Genomic DNA, 15,563 nt, shown 5'->3' with positions numbered 1-15,563 from the left:
AAGGAAAATGGGCCAAGTGCGGGCAAACGGGCCTAGATTGTTTCTGGATACCTGATCGGCATGTTAACTTTCTCTCTGGTGTCGGTGTCAATACCTTGATGTCTCCTTTTCTCCCCCTTCCTGGGGATGTTAACCATTTCGTGTCTCATTGTTCGTCAAGAAGCTGCATTGCAGGTTCACCCTGAATTGACACAGTATTTGTTTCCCAAAATCAGACCTGTTCAGTCTCAGCAGTATTCCAATGTTGGGAAAGATATTAACTTTCAGGTGGAGTTATCCAAAATTCAGAGAGATGTCAGACTTGACATTTTTGCTTTTCTGCCCCTGTAAGATCCTGAATCAGCACCTTCAGGAGAATTAGCGCGGAGTGAGAACAGAGGGGGAGAGAAGAGAGAGAGTGGGATGATGCTTTCAATTTTGTGGAGAAACAAAAGAAAAGAACGTTCTGCAGAAAGTAGAGTTGCTTGTTCTGAATTTCTACCCTGCACTGACAGTGATGATTTTTGTAATCTCTTTTCACAGACTTTTTGAAGATCTGAAGACAGAAGTTTCAAAATCAACAGATGAAGGGCTTATGCTTGAAACATCGACTCTCCTGCTCCTCGGATGCTGCCTGACCTGCTGCGCTTTTCCAGCACCGCACTTTTCGACACTGAGTGTCCAGTGTCTGCAGTCCTCACTTTGATGTCAATGTCTGACAGTCACTCAATCCATTGGGGACGCAACAATTTTCGACTGTGATTCTGTGAGAAGGAGCAAAGCTTTTTAGTTCCTGTTTCTGTATGTTTTCAGAATCAGTGGGACTGGATGAGAGACCGTACTGTTGCAGTGCACTGAGTGTGGAGCCAGAAATAGTTATACAGCCTGGAAAGAGGGATTCACGGCAGGGAGGGGCTCTACACATTTTTGTGCGTAGGTTTGGCCATGGGAAAACCTGAGCGATCCCGCCCCGTAGAGAAACCATGTAAGGGTGGTGACTGTGGGAAAAGTTTCCATTTCCCGTCTGCCCTGGAGACTCAACGGCGCACTCACACCGGGGAGAGGCCGTTCCCCTGCACAGAGTGCGGTAAGGCCTTCAGCAATTCCTCTGACCTGTTGAAGCACCAACGGGTCCACACGGAGGAGAGGCCCTTCAGCTGTCCCAAATGCAGGAAGGGCTTTATCCAGGCCTCCAGTCTGCTGACCCACCGACAGGTCCACACCGGGGAGAGGCCGTTCCTTTGCACCAAGTGCAGGAAGGCCTTTAGCAATTCCTCAGGCCTGCTGAGGCATCAGCGGGGCCACACGGGGGAGAGGCCCTTCAGCTGCCCTGAGTGTGGGAAGGTATTTAGCAATTCCTCCGACAGACTGAAGCACCAGCGGGTCCACACTGGAGAGAAGCCCTTCAGCTGCCCCAAATGCGGGAAGGGCATTACCCATGCCTCCACCTTGCTGACCCACCGGCGGGTCCACACCGGGGAGAGGCCCTTCACCTGCCCCGAGTGCGGGAAAGCCTTCAGCAATTCATCCGACAGACTGAAGCACCAGCGGGTCCATACTGGGGAGAGACCCTTCAGCTGCCCTGAGTGTGGGAAGGGCTTTACACAGGCCTCCACCCTGCTGGTCCACCAGCGGGTCCACACTGGGGAGTGGCCATTCACCTGCTCTCAGTGTGGGAAGGGATTCACCCACTCTTCCCACCTGCAGAGGCACCAGCGAGTTCACATTCCATGGCAGGGGGATTGAAGGAGCAATGGCAGAGTCCCATTATCGACTGGACCCCTGGGTTTGAATCCCGTTGTGGCAGATGGCGGAATTGGAATTCGGTCAGAAGTCTGGAGTTCGGAATCTAACGATGAAACCATTTTTGGGGGTGGGGGCGGGGGCGTGAGATCCCCCATCTGAATCACTCATGCCCTTTTTAGGAAAGGAAACTGCCGTTGCAGGAAAGGATTCACTCAGTTGTCCCAGCTGCATCCTTTACCCGGGTGGCCTACATGTGACTCCAGACCCAGAGCAGTGTGGTTGACTCCCCCACCTGCAGAAATGAACAGGGAGAAACTTACTTGGCTGCAGGGTCTGGGTTGAAATTGCTGAGTGAGGCAATACTTCCTACGGGTTAAGGCTGTACCAAGGATCCAATTACAAAGGGACAACTTGGTGGTGACTAATAGTAAAGAAAGTGGGGGGTGGGGAGACTGTGTACTCTTTGACCTTGAGCTGTTTTTAAAAAAAAAAATAAGCTACTTTTTCTACGCCTTTTGGCTGGGGGGATCTGAAGTAGTAACAAAGTTGGGTCTTGATAAAGGTTACCTGAACTTACTGCCGGGTTCAGACTTTCATTGAAAGCTTTGAGCTCAAAGAGGTTTTTGTTTTAAAGCTGCTCATTTCTTTCAGCCTCCTGCGCTAAGTTTCCAATGTCATGTATCAGATGGAGCAGTGAATGAGTAGCTAGTATCATTAAAAATTGTAAATTTTTCATGTGTGCAGGTACTGCGTCATTTCATCAGCATTGTAAGGTTTACTGGCAGCACCGGGAGGTGTGGGCTGCCTTCACTAGAAATGATGTGGAGGAGCCAGAGATGGACTGGGTTGGATCAAGTTAAAAAAATCACACATCAGGCTATAGTGCTTTATTTGGAACCACTAGCTTTCGGAGCGCTGCTCCATCATCAGAAAGCTGTGGAACAGGATCATAAGGCAGAATTTATAGCAAAAGATCACAGTATAGTGCAAATGATCGGATATATTGAACAAACCTAGATTGTTGTGAAGTCTTTTGTCTTTTAGAATAGATTGCAAATTTTAGTTCATTAATGTGTAAATTCCAGAAAGTCTTTGAAGTCAGATTCTCGAGATTACTTAAGGTTTTATATAAATAGGTTTCATCTCAGTTCAGACAATAATGAAATGTGTGAGGTTTGAGTCTGTCTGTATCCCAATCTTGAATCAGACTGGTTCTATTTCCAAAGTAGGAATTTACAAATATTACATGTATCAACTGCCTGCAGGTTGTTTGCTTTTTGATCAAAATTGAATGTATCTGCAAATGCAAATTCACCCCATAGACCTGTGCATGTATGAGAGAGTGTGTGTGCATGAGAGAGTTTGTGTCTGTTTGCGTGTGTGTATGCTTGAAGCGTGAGTGTGATGGAGGAGAAGCCTGTGAGAGGGTGTGAGTGTCTCAGAGAGAGCATGTGTATGAGAGAGGTATGGATAAAAGCGAGGGGTTGCATTTGGCTAAAACAAGGAAGGGCAGGATTTGTATAGTTAATGATAGGGCCCTGGGTTGCGTTGTAGAACAGAGACATGGTGGGTTTCAGGTACATTGTTCTATGAAAGTTGCATCATTGGTAGACAGGGTGGTTAAGAGGCGTTCATTACACTTGCCTTCGTTGTTCACAGCGTTGTGTATAGGAGTTGGGACATCATGTTGTTAAGACCACTTTCAGAGTACTGAGTACAGTTCTGGTCGCCCTGTTATCGCATGTCGGAGAAATTTGCCCAATAAGTTAGAGATCACAAAGCGCGGTTCAAAGTGAAATTGACAAACACTTTATTACAAGCAATGTCACTGGAAGAGAACCTGACTAGGCTGACACAGAATTGACAGTCTGTACAGGGAGATCAGAATTTCTCTTCTAAGAGCTGAGGATGAGACCAGTTTTTATAATAATGCTGTATAATAAGGCTGATTAAGAAATGGGGAATATACAATGTATCTGGAAATGGAGTAATCTAGTTACAAGGATGCTAATTGGAAAACCGTTATCAGATGAATGTCCTGTTCCTTCACACAGTGTAACATCCTGACTATCGATGGTTCCATTCCTCTTCACAGGTAGGTGTTAACTTCTCCTCTGAAGTGGTGAGGTGCTTCCATTTCTTGTTCTGGAAGCAAGTCCTTGCTGGTGCCTCTCTGTCTGACCTGCTCTTTGTGTGGCTTTGGTATTGTTGGGTTGTGAAACTGTCCTTGGGGCTTTGAGATACCTGTGGTGCTCTGTCATTGTAGTGAGGTTGAAGTGCATTCCTTTGTCCGTGTGCTGTCAGGTTTGGCTTGCGAGCCTGCATGGGCATTCTGGGTATTTTAGGTACAGTTTGGCCAATTTTGCTTTTGTGGGCCTATTGTGGGTTGGCAGAGTGGCAGATCTTTTTCCACAATTTCCCCCCCTTTTCTTTTTGTTTTGCTCAGGGGAGGGATGAGAAGGGGCAATGTAGCCGGAGCCAGGGGGATTGTCAGGTGGGGGTCTCAGTATCAGACAGATAGCTCTCTGTGTCCGAGTCTGGTCCAGGAGAGGCTATTTTAGGGGCAGGGATGTTCTCCCAGTGGATCTGTCTAGCTGAGTGGTGAGGGGGCCAGAGGGTAACAGAATTGTACATAGGTGTGAACAGCACAGTCGGATAGCCATGGCTAGCACTCTAAGCCTGGCAATGATAGTGATGAGGGCTATCAGTCCCTGCAGTCAGGCTCTGCGCGTGCACTCTTTCACAGCGAGTAGGTAGTCCAGGGCTATCGTGTTCTGCAGAGTCACAGTACAGATGGCAACAGCCTCCACATTCAGCTGGGCGAATACGTCTGCTGTGGAGTTTGCCACCTCCTGTACTGTGACAGCGAGTTTGTGGGCTTCTACCTGTAACTGTAAAGTTGCAGAGTGGGGTGACATCAGGTAGAGAGCTGCTTCAATGGCAGCGAGGGCTCGTCTGCTGCCTGGCATGGGCTTTGGGAAGGGAGGGGACTGGGAGTGATAAATTAATGGTACCGCATACCCAACATTGCAGCTCCCTGTCCAGGACAGCAGTAGGCTTTGTGGCCACAGATAAAATAGGTGCCATTGTCAGTCTGGAGATGGAGTGTCTGGGTCCCTGTCCAGCTGGTGAGGAAGGCGGTATTCTGGGTGATCTTGTTGAGGACCTGTCGGTTTAAAATGCTGCCTTCTGCAGTGGATCGGCGTGCTGCGGGAGTTAGGAGCAGGGAGTCAGTGCACCGGCTCCAGTCAGCCTCCCATCCAGATGGCTGTGTGTGTTTCAAACAGATGGAACCTGCAGGTGGCCCGTGTGTGTTAGTGTCAGAAATGGTCAGGGCTGGGGGCTCATGGGAGAGGTTGTAGGCCGGGTAAAAGCACCCTTTATATTTTTCCAGGTGGTAACCTGCAGACCTCCAGCGGGCTGGACTGTTGCCCCCATATTTGGTCATTGATGGTGGTATTTTGAGTGTGGTAACTTCAGGGGACCTGTCTGGCTCCAGGCACCATTCCACCATGTCAGAGATATTTAAGGGGATTGAGGCTAAGGAAATACCCCCCGTGAGAGTGGACAGGGACCTAGTGCAGACCCAGCAGCGGGTCTCATTAAATCGCATACCCATGAGCCATTTTGAGGAAGGTGTTGGCCTGCACATCACAGTGGGTTATGAAATGTGCTGCCCCTTGGGCCTGTTTACCAGCAAGCCACAGTGTGATGGTCAGACAGATCAGATGGTGATGGCTGCCGCGAGTAGCTGGATTCATCCTGTGTTCGGAATGGTGCCTTCCTCTGTGTGGTCCCTGTTCAGAGGTTGTGGAGCCCTCTTGCAGCGGGTGGTATGTGTCCATTCGGGCCATCCTTCCGGTTTCACAGCAGTCCGGGTTGTCATCAGGATCAGGTACAGACCTTTCCACCGAGGGGAGAGAGAATCTTTTTCTAGTGATTTGATCGTGACATAGTCCCCAGGTCAGAACAGATGAATGGGCAATGATTGGGGTGTGGGCAATGCAGCCCTGACCTGGTTGTGTGAGCACTAATGCTCCTGCTAAGGGCCTGGACATACTCTAGTTGGGCCTCTTGTGTCAGAAGCAGGGCTGTGTCTGTGGTGAGTGTCAGGGGTCTGGTGGCAGTGGGCATAGGCTGCCCCATAAGTACTTGAAAAGGGGTGAGCACAGCTGTTCAGTTTGGCTGCGTATGTGTAGCATAGAGGGCAAGTGGCAAGGCGTCTGACCAGGTCAGTCCTGTTTTCTGGGTGGTTTTAGTCAGTGTGGTCTTCAGGATGCCATTCATCCGCTCGACCATGCCTGACAACGGGTTGGTTGGGGATGGGGTGTCGCTGTGGTATCCCTAGTGTCTCGCTAATGCTGGTCACAAGCTAAGCCGTGAGTGAGTCCCCCTCTCCGTCTCTCTGCTACACGGAACTCCAGATCTGGGGATGACATCCTTTAGGAGGCATTTTACTACCATACATGCATCATCCTTTCTTATGGGAAATGCTTCGACCCATTTGGAGAACATGTCTCTGATGACCAGGATGTACTTGTAACCCTGTTTTGGGGGCATGTGTGTGAAGTCAATCTGTAAGAGGCTGAAAGGCCCCTCAGGAACTGGCAGGTACTTGGCAACTGGCTTCCCTGCATTGTTCTGCAGGCAGATGAGGCACTGTGACAGCAGGACTTGGGCAGCGGCAGTGAATCCTGGTGCATACACACTGTAACGCAGTCCTGGTATCATGCCCCTCTTGCCTGTATGGCCAATGCTGTGGGCTGTTGGGGCCCGTGTGTGGAGGTGGGCACTTGGGCAAATGATGCGGCCATCAGGGCGTATTAGCAGGTTGAGGGAAGGAGATTGTGTGGCCCCGGTGCAGGCCCAACTGTCCTTTTCCAGCTGTGGAGCAGTTTCTTGCGTTGCTTGCACAGCCTCCATGGGGTCAGGGAATACTGGGGCCTGCGCTATTCTGGGAGCCTGCAGGATGTAGATGGCGGGGTGCATGCAACTTCCGGGCTGCTGTGTCAGCTGAGGCATTCCCGAGGGTGTTCGGGTCAGTGGCAGAGGCATGGGCACGGCATTTGATAATTGCTAGGGCTGAGGGTAACAGGGCTGCTTCCAGGAGATCAGAAATTAGCGTCGCGTGTTGTAGTGGCCTCCCTGCTGACATGATGAAGCCTCTCTGTTTCCAGAATGTGCCAAAATCGTGGATGACTCCGGCATATCTGGAGTCAGGATAAATGTTTGCTGTGTGTCCTTTAGCAATGACACCAGCCCTAGTGAGTGCAAACAGCTCTGCAGCTTGTGCAGATGTGCCATTTGGCAGTGCAGCTGACTCTAGAACTGTGAAAGGAGTGCAGAGGGCACATCCTGCCAGTGTGCAGTGGTCTGAGGGCCTGAAGGATGAGCCATATGTATAGAATATGAGGTCAGAGTTGTCTAGAGGTGTTTCAGAGAGGTCAGGGCATGGGGCAACGACCTGCTGGACAAGGTCTAAACAGTTGTGTTCATCCGTAATAGTGGTCAGAGTGAGTGGGAGCAGGGTGGTGGGGTTCAGGGCAGGGGTACGTTGTAGGGACAGGATGGCTTTGGATAGTAAAGCAACCTCATATCCAATTCTCTGGGTGGCAGTGAAATGTTGCTGCTGGAAATGGAGTAATCTAGTTACAATGATGCTAATCGGAAAACAGTTATCAGAGGAATGTCCTAATTCTCTACACAAAGCAACATTCTGACAGTATCGATGGATCAGGAGCTTCCATTCCTCTTCGCAGGTAGGTGCGAATGTCTCCTCTGAAGCAGTGAGGTGCTTCCATTGTCCTGTCCTGGCAGCAATGCTCTTGCTGGTCCCTGTCTGTCTGACCTGTCCTTTGTGTGGTTTTGGTATTGCTGGGTTGTGAAACTGCCCTCAGGGCTTTGGGATAGCTGTGGTACTCTGTCATTGTTAGTGGGTGCTTGAGGTGTACAGGTATTCCCTTGTCTGCAATAGCTGTCTAGTTTCGCTTGTCAGCCTGCTTGGTCCCTGCTAAGACATTCTGGGTGTTTTGGTACAGTTTGGCCAATTTTGCTTTTGTGGGCCTATTGTGGGTTGCCAGGGTAGCAGATCTTTTCCCACATACAATTACCAGGAATACTTGGAATCCTGAGAAGGATTCAAGTGAATCCTAGAGAGATGTTGCATCCCTTGGACTATTCCCAGAAAGTGAATGAACTATCAAGACTCCAGTTAATTGGTAATTTTTATTTGTTTAAAAATGTGAAAACTTAATGAAGAGTTCTTCCAGTTAATCATTGTGTATTCAAATTTCTCTTCAGAATTAAAGATCATAACAAAACTGGGTGTCATTGTGGGATGTTGAATCTGTAGTATGTGCTTGGTAAAATTTGGATGAACAATATTTCAAAGTGAATTTTATCGTGTTAAGTACTAAGACTTTCTGGAGAGGAAAGATTTGCCCTTGTGTGTTTTGCAACACTTAATCAAGGTCAGTTCAATAGAATACGCAGACAGGTTGATGCTCGAGTTGAGAGCTGTGGCAAAATATCAGAAATAATGCAGGCAGTAGCACGGCAATTAGGGTTAGAAAGTTAGCTAAAAGAATTATAAAAACAGGTTGGAAACTTTTGTCAGCTTTTCTTAAAAAAAGTTAACAAAATGAGTCTGGGGATTCAGTAACGGAGGAATAAAGAGATGGCACATGAATTGAAAAGAGTTTGAATCTGACTTCACTAGAGAGGATACAAATAACACCCTGGAACTAGTTGTAAATCAGGAATTGAAAGGGAGGGAGGAACTGAAGAAAATTACAATCACCAAGGAATTAGTCCTGAGTAAACTGTTGGAACTACGAGCTGATAAGTCCCGGGTATTTGAAGGAATCCTAGACTCTTAAAGAGAAATTAGCGAGTGAAATAAGACCATAAGACATAGGAGTGGAAGTAAGGCCATTCGGCCCATCGAGTCCACTCCGCCATTCAATCATGGCTGATGGGCATTTCAACTCTACTTACCCGCATTCTCCCCGTAATAGTTAATGTATTGGTTTTAATTTTCCAAACATCATTAGTTTCAGGGATGGTTTCTTTAGATTAGAAAAATCCTTTCTTCAAAAAGGGAGACAGAGAACAGGAAACTGCAGACCATTTAACTTAACATATGTAATGGGGAAAATGTTCAAAGCTATTATCAAAGATATTATGACAGGGCACTTGTATAAGTTCAAGGTAATCAAGCAGCGTGAATGTGTTTTTGTCAATGGGAAATAATGTTGTAATAATTTTTTGAAGAACGGCCTCTCCGCACTGCGACTGAGCTGATGAATCTCCAATGCCCACAGGGAATGGAATCCCTTCCCTCAGTCCCCACATTTCCACAACTTCTCCGCCGTTCTGGTGACTGTTTGGCTCTGTGTTTCCGATGAACAATTGAAAGTGTGATCACACTCAGGAAACGTGTACAGTCACTCCCTCCTGCGAATAGTGTAATGTTTCTTCAGTCTGTGTAACTGGTTAAAGCGCTGCCCATAGTCAGCTCACGGGGAGACTCTCTCAACAAGGGGAAAAGACGTACAAAGGTTGAGCAGCGAGACAAAATGCAAAAGCAATAAAATGTAGAACCACGGGGAAAACATATTGTGGCTCGACCCCTTTTTTTCCCATTGGAATTTGGACACTTAACATCTGTCAGTAACACCAGCATCCCGATAGAGCATACAGCGCATGTTTGCCGGTGTCAGCAACGCCATGCGCATGCTCGCCGGGTGTCAGCAAAACACTGGGCATGCTCATCGCAGTCCGCACAAAAAGGCGCGCGATCTTCTTTTGATCGACCAATAGGAAGTCCAGGAGGACCGGAAGGAGTCTAGTCCTCCTGCCAATCAGAGCCACCCCATTGTCTGAATGCGGAAGTTGGACCCTGAGTTTCTGAAGCTGCTGCTACAGCTCCTGTTTCTCTGAGTGAAGATTGAGCTTCACCCCAGACTGCAATCTCCTTCCTCTGTCCAACATCTGTAAGTACTGCACTCTCTTTTCTCACCACCTTTTCCAATTCTTTATTTTCATTCAGGGCTTCAGTTGTTGACTTGCAGCAACTGAAAGGAAAGGGAGTGAATCGGGGTGGACAGACTCTGGAAACGTTGTTCCACGTCTGTGTCGCAATTGGCAAAATAGACAGGCAGGAGACTGGAAGAACAAGCCAGGTAGCATCAGGAGGTGGAGAAGTCGACGTTTCAGGGGTAACCCTTCTTCAGGATTGGGGATGGGTGCAGATAAAGAGTGTCCTTGGGGCAGGGTGGTGAATTGGGGATAGGTGAAAGGTCTGACCTGGTTGGTGAATGGGAGGAATAAATCTGGTTCGTGACAGTGATGAGTGGAAATGAGGGGGAGGAGCTGAGAAGGGAGTCGTTGGGGGTGGGTGGCGGGAATGGGAAGTGAGGTTATTTGAGACTGGAGAACTTAATGTTGAGTCCTCTAGGCTATCGGCTGCCCAGGCGGAAGATGAGGTGTTGTTCCTCCAATTTACTATTTGGTTCATTGTGGCAATGGAGAAAGATAGTCTTTTCAGAAAGAGAGTGGGAAGGGGAATTAAAGTGGGCAGTGACTGTGGACCTGCCTGCGACGTTCAGCAAACCGTTCCCAAGTTTATGCTCAGTCTCCCCAATGTAGAGAAGACTACAATTGGAAAACATGAGAAAAAGAGTACAACAATGTGAAGTTGTGAAAAAGAGCAGAAAGGAAGTGTATTATTTAAATGGTGATATACTGAGATGTGGAGAAAGTGAGATATGCAGATACTGGTGATTAGAGTCAGTAAGTGTGGCGCTGGAAAAGCACAGCAGGTCAGACAGCATCTGAGGGGCAGGACAGTCGATGTTTCAGGCACAAGGGAATAGGGAATGATATGTGGATATAGAAAGGGGGTTCAGTGTCTTTCTACACCAGTCACTGCCAGTTGTTAGACAGGTGCAGCAAGCAATCAGCAAAGCAAGTGGTATATTGACAAGAGGAATTGTGTTCAGAATTGTGGATGCCTTCCTGCAGTTAGGGGTCATTGAATATATTCAAGGCTGAGTTCATCTGAGTTTTGAGCAACAATAAAGTGGATGTTTATGGGAGAAAGCAAGAAAATGTTTTTAAGACAAGTACAGAACAGTTACAGAGTCATACAGCACAGAAACAGACCATTCAGTCCAACTAGACCACGCTGAATATATTCACAAACTAATCTAGTCCCACCTACCAGTATTTGGCCCATATCCCTCCGAACCTTTCCTATTCATGTAATTAACCAAATGTCTTTTGAAAGTAACATCACTTCCTCTGGACATTCAGTCCACACATGAACTACTGTATTGAAAAAAAAAGCTGCCTCAAGTCTTTTCAAAACCTTTCTCCTCTCTCCTTTCAAAATTTGCTGCCTAATCCTGAAACCCCCACCTGAGGGAAATGACACCTGCCAATCACCTCATGTATACTTCTCATGATTTTATAAACCTCTATAAGGTCACTTCTCAACCTCCTGTGCACCAGTGAAGAAAGTCCCAGCCTATCCACCGAGATGTAGGAAGATTCATTTCCAGTTATGGTCTGTTCAATGCTGGTTCAGGCTCCAAAGACCAAATGACCAACTCCTGCTCCCAATTCTCACGGTCTGTGTCCAAAGTTAAAAATCAAAAACACAGGATTATGGTCCAACAGGTTTATTTGGAAGCACTAGCTTTCAGACTGCTGCTCCTTCATCGGGTGGTTGTGAAGAATAAGATTGTAAGACACTGAATTTATAGCAAAAGTTTACAGTGGGATGTAACTGAAATTATATATTGAAAAAGACCTGGGTTATTGTTAAGTCTCTCCTCTTTTAGAATAACCATGTTGGTTTTAGTTCTTTCATATGTAAATAGCAAAACCTTTTTTAAAAGTTACAATCCCAATTGGTATCATGTTGTCTCAGATAACGTATTGAAGGTGTGAGTTTCCCTGTGTGAGGCTGTCTGTACCACAATGGATATATTGATTCTAATCTTAAAAAATGGATTAACAGAATCTTACTTGGATTCATGCAGTTTGTGTCCAGGACAGCAAGAGACCGTCAGATATAGGAACAGCAATTAGGCCATTCAGCCCATTGGGTTTGCTCATACCATTCAATCGTGGCTGTTAAGTTTCTTATCCACATTCTCCTGCTTTTTCCCCGTAACCCTCGATCCCCTTGATACTCAAGAACCTATCTATCTCAGTCTTAAATATCCTCAGTGACCTGGCCTCCACAGCCTTCTGTGGCAGTTAATTCCATAGATTCATTACTCTCTGGCTGAAGACGTTTCTCCTTATCTCCAATGTAAAGGCTCTTCCCTTTACTCTAAGACTGTGCCTCGAGCCGTAGTCTCTCCTCCCAATGGAAAGATCTTCCCAACGTCCACTCTGTCCAGGCCGTTCAGTATTCTGAGTGTTTCAATTAGATCTCCCCTGAGTGTGGGCCTGTTAAACAGCATGAACCAGACCCTTCAGGATGAGATACAGCAGGGATTAGGTTCTACAAAGTGAGAAGGGAGGGAGTGTGTGTGGGATGGAGATTTTCAGCTTTGAGAGAATAAGAGAGGAAGCAGAATTCACTCTAAATTAGAATTGATCGGATGGTCCAATAGGCCAAGGAGTGGCAGATGGAGTTTAATTTAGAGAAATGAAGTTTTCCATTTTGGTCAAGCAATCCAGGCAGGACTGGCACAGTGAAGGGGAGTGTTGCAGAACAAAGAGACCTTGGAGTGCAGGTTCATAGCTCCTTGAAAGTGGAGTCGCAGGTAGACAGGATAGTGAAGAATGTGTTTGGTATGCTTTCCTTTATTGGTCAGAGCATTGTGTGTAGGCATTGGGAGATCATGTTGTGGCTGTACATTGGTAAGGCGACTTTTGGAATAGTGCGTCCAGTTCCGGTCTCCCTGCTTTCGGAAAGAACTTGTGAAACTTTGAGAGGGGTCGGAAAAGATTTGCGAGGATGTTGCTAGACTTGGAGGGTTTGAAGTACCCTGGAGAATCGGAGGCTGAGGGGCAGCCATATAGAGGTTTATAACGGGCATGGATAGGGTGAATATCCAAGGTCTTTTCCCCAAGGTAGGAGAGTCCAAAACTAGAGGGCATATGTTTGAGGTGAGAGGGGAATGATTTAAAAGGGCCCTGAGGGGCAACTTTTTCACGCAGAGGGTTGTGCATGTATGGAACGAGCTGCCAGAGGAAGTGGTGAGGCTGGTACAATTATCTTTAAAATGCATCTGGCTGGATACATGAATAGGAATGGTTTAGAACCATAAGAGCCATATGCTGGCAAATGGGACTAGATTAATTTCGGATATCGGTTTGGCACAGACGAGTTTGACCAAAGGGTCTGTTTCCGTGCTGTATGACTAATTGTCTTCGGTGAAAGCAGGAGTGTGGTTGTGAAAACTGGACTTTCAGAGCAACTTTCAAAGATTTCTTTGCCCTTACTGGGAGCAGAAGAAGTTACAATGAAATATTTGATTTGTGAGAGAGCAACTGAGTGAGCGTGGACATTTGGGATTTTGGTGGAAAGTGGGAATTCATTGCACTGTGGGGATCAAGCCCTCCTTATCCAGTCATTTCAGCTGGTGGATGAGACTCGGCAGTTCATGCAGGCAGTCAATCCAGATAATATTTTATAAATTCCTGCTTTGGAAATAGAAACAGTCTGACTCAAGACTGAGATACAGGCAAACTCTGACCTCATACCTTTAATGCATTGTCTGAGCTGAGATGCCACCTTTTGTTGTAAAGCCTTATGTTATCTTGAGAGGGTGCCTTACAGGAAGTTCTGGGATTTACATATTAATGATACCTGCAATCCATTCTAAAAGATGAAAGACTTAACAATCCAGATTTGTTCAATATATCATTTCAGTGGCAGGCCACAAATGTCTTTCCATAAATTCTGTGCCTTATGGTCTTATTCTCCACAACCACCTGATGAAGGAGCAGTGCTCCGAACGATTGTTCTTCCAAATAAACCTGTTGGACTATAACCCGGGTTTGTGTGATTTTTAACTTTGCCCAGGTTAGGGTGGATTGACCATGCTAAATTAGGCAAAGTGCTCAGGGATGTGCAGGTGAGGGTGGATTGGCCGTGTTAAAGTACCCATCGTGCCCAAGGAGGTGCAGGTTTGTGTGGGTTAGCCATGCTAACTTACACATAGTGTCCAGGGATGTGCAAGGTAGGGTGGATTGACCAAAGGATATGGGCCAAGTGCTGGCAAATGGGACTAAATTGATTTACAATATCTGGTCAGCACAGATGAATTGGACCAAAAGGTCTGTTACTGTGGGGTATATCTTAATGACTCTGGCTTTCTACTAAAGTTTGCCACGTCTCTTCTGTTCAGTTTCTCTCTGGTGTCTGTGTTCATACCTTGATGTGTCTGGTTATTCCTCAAGCTGCATTCCCGATTCATCCTGAATTGACACCTTTTGTTTTGCTTCCCAAAATCAGACCTCCTCGCTCTCAGTAGTATCCCAATGTTGTGAAAGATGTTAACTTTCAGGTGGAGTTATCCAATATGTAAGTCTTGACGTTTTTGCTGTTCTGATCCTGAATCAGCACCTTCAGGAGAATTACTTTGAGCGGAGTGAGATCAGAGGGGGAGAGAGAGAGAGAGAGAAGGATGTTGCTTTCAATTTTGTGGAATAACAAAAGAAAAGAATGCTCCATAGCTTGTTCTGAATTTCTACCCTGCATTGACAGTGATGCCTTTTGTAATCTCTTTTTCCAGAGTATTTGAAGATCCGAAAACAGAAGTTTCAAAATGAACAGATGAAGGCCTTATGCCAGAAATGTTGACTCTGCTGCTCCTTGGATGCTGCCTGACCTGCTGTGCTTTTCCAGCGCCGCACTGTTCAACACTGATTCTCCCCCATCTGCGGTCCTCACTTTCACCTCAATATCTGACAGTCACTCAATCGATTGGGGCAGCCACGATTTTTTATTACAATTCTGTGAGAAGGAGCAAAGCTTGTTGGTTCCTATTTCAGTACATTTTCATTATCAGTGGGTCTGGATGAGAGACCCTACTGTTGATGCGCAGGGAGTGTGGAGCCTGAAACTGTTCTCCGGCCTGGAAAGAGGAACTCACATGCGTTTCCTTGTGGCTGAAGCTTCGGACATGGAGAAACCGTGGAAGTGTGGTAACTGTGGGAAAGGCTTCCGTACTCCGTCTGACCTGGAGATTCATCGGCGCATCCACACCGGGGAGAGGCCGTTTTCCTGTCCCAAGTGCGGGAAGGGCTTTACCCAGGTCTCTGCCCTGCTTAGGCACCAGCGGATCCACACGGGGGAGAGGCCTTTCAGCTGCCCTGAGTGTGGGAAGGCCTTCAGCGATTCATCCTCCCTACTGACCCACCGGCGAGTCCACACAGGGGAGAGGCCCTTCAGCTGCCCCGAGTGCGGGAAGGCCTTCAGCCGTTCCTCCAATTTGCTGACCCACCAGCGGGTCCACACAGGGGAGAGGCCCTTCAGCTGTCCTGATTGCGGGAAGGCCTTCAGCTATTCCTCCTCCCTGCTGACCCACCGGCGAGTCCATACGGGGGAGAGGCCCTTCTGCTGTCCCGAGTGTGGGAAGGCTTTCACTCGCTCCTCCCACCTCCGGAGCCACCAGCGACTTCACGTGCCATCGCAGGGGGACTGACAAAGCGACTGCCGAGTGCCGTTCTCAACTGGACTATTAACCCAGTTCTGGGATCTGTTGGGTTTGAATACCACCGCGGCAGATGGCGGAATTGGAATATGGTCAGAATCTAATGATGAAACCATTTTCTGTGGGGGGGGGGGTTGGGGGAAAGAAAACCCCCAATCT

The 15,563-nt window shown here is 47.3% G+C and overlaps 1 protein-coding gene and 1 pseudogene across 1 annotated transcript in view; both read left to right on the top strand.

Moving 5' to 3' along the window:
- Positions 1-2,109, top strand: part of LOC148143388 (uncharacterized) — a gene marked incomplete at its 5' end in the record, with an annotated part of 330,397 nt that extends 328,288 nt beyond the window's left edge. Inside the window, one exon of the mRNA XM_087975187.1 lies at positions 1,102-2,109. Within this exon, the coding sequence (XP_087831313.1) occupies positions 1,102-1,725 (624 nt within the window). The remainder of the gene's footprint in view (positions 1-1,101) is intronic.
- A 7,557-nt stretch (positions 2,110-9,666) lies between these two features.
- Positions 9,667-15,563, top strand: part of LOC148143385 (uncharacterized) — a 55,716-nt pseudogene continuing 49,819 nt past the window's right edge.

This window comes from Chiloscyllium plagiosum, unplaced genomic scaffold (genome assembly GCF_037043375.1).
Source record: "Chiloscyllium plagiosum isolate Xiang-an unplaced genomic scaffold, Cpla_swu_hap1 HiC_scaffold_27, whole genome shotgun sequence".
NCBI lineage: Eukaryota > Metazoa > Chordata > Chondrichthyes > Orectolobiformes > Hemiscylliidae > Chiloscyllium > Chiloscyllium plagiosum.
Note: the sequence above shows the minus strand (reverse complement) of the source record. Positions and strands in the feature narration are given on the sequence as shown.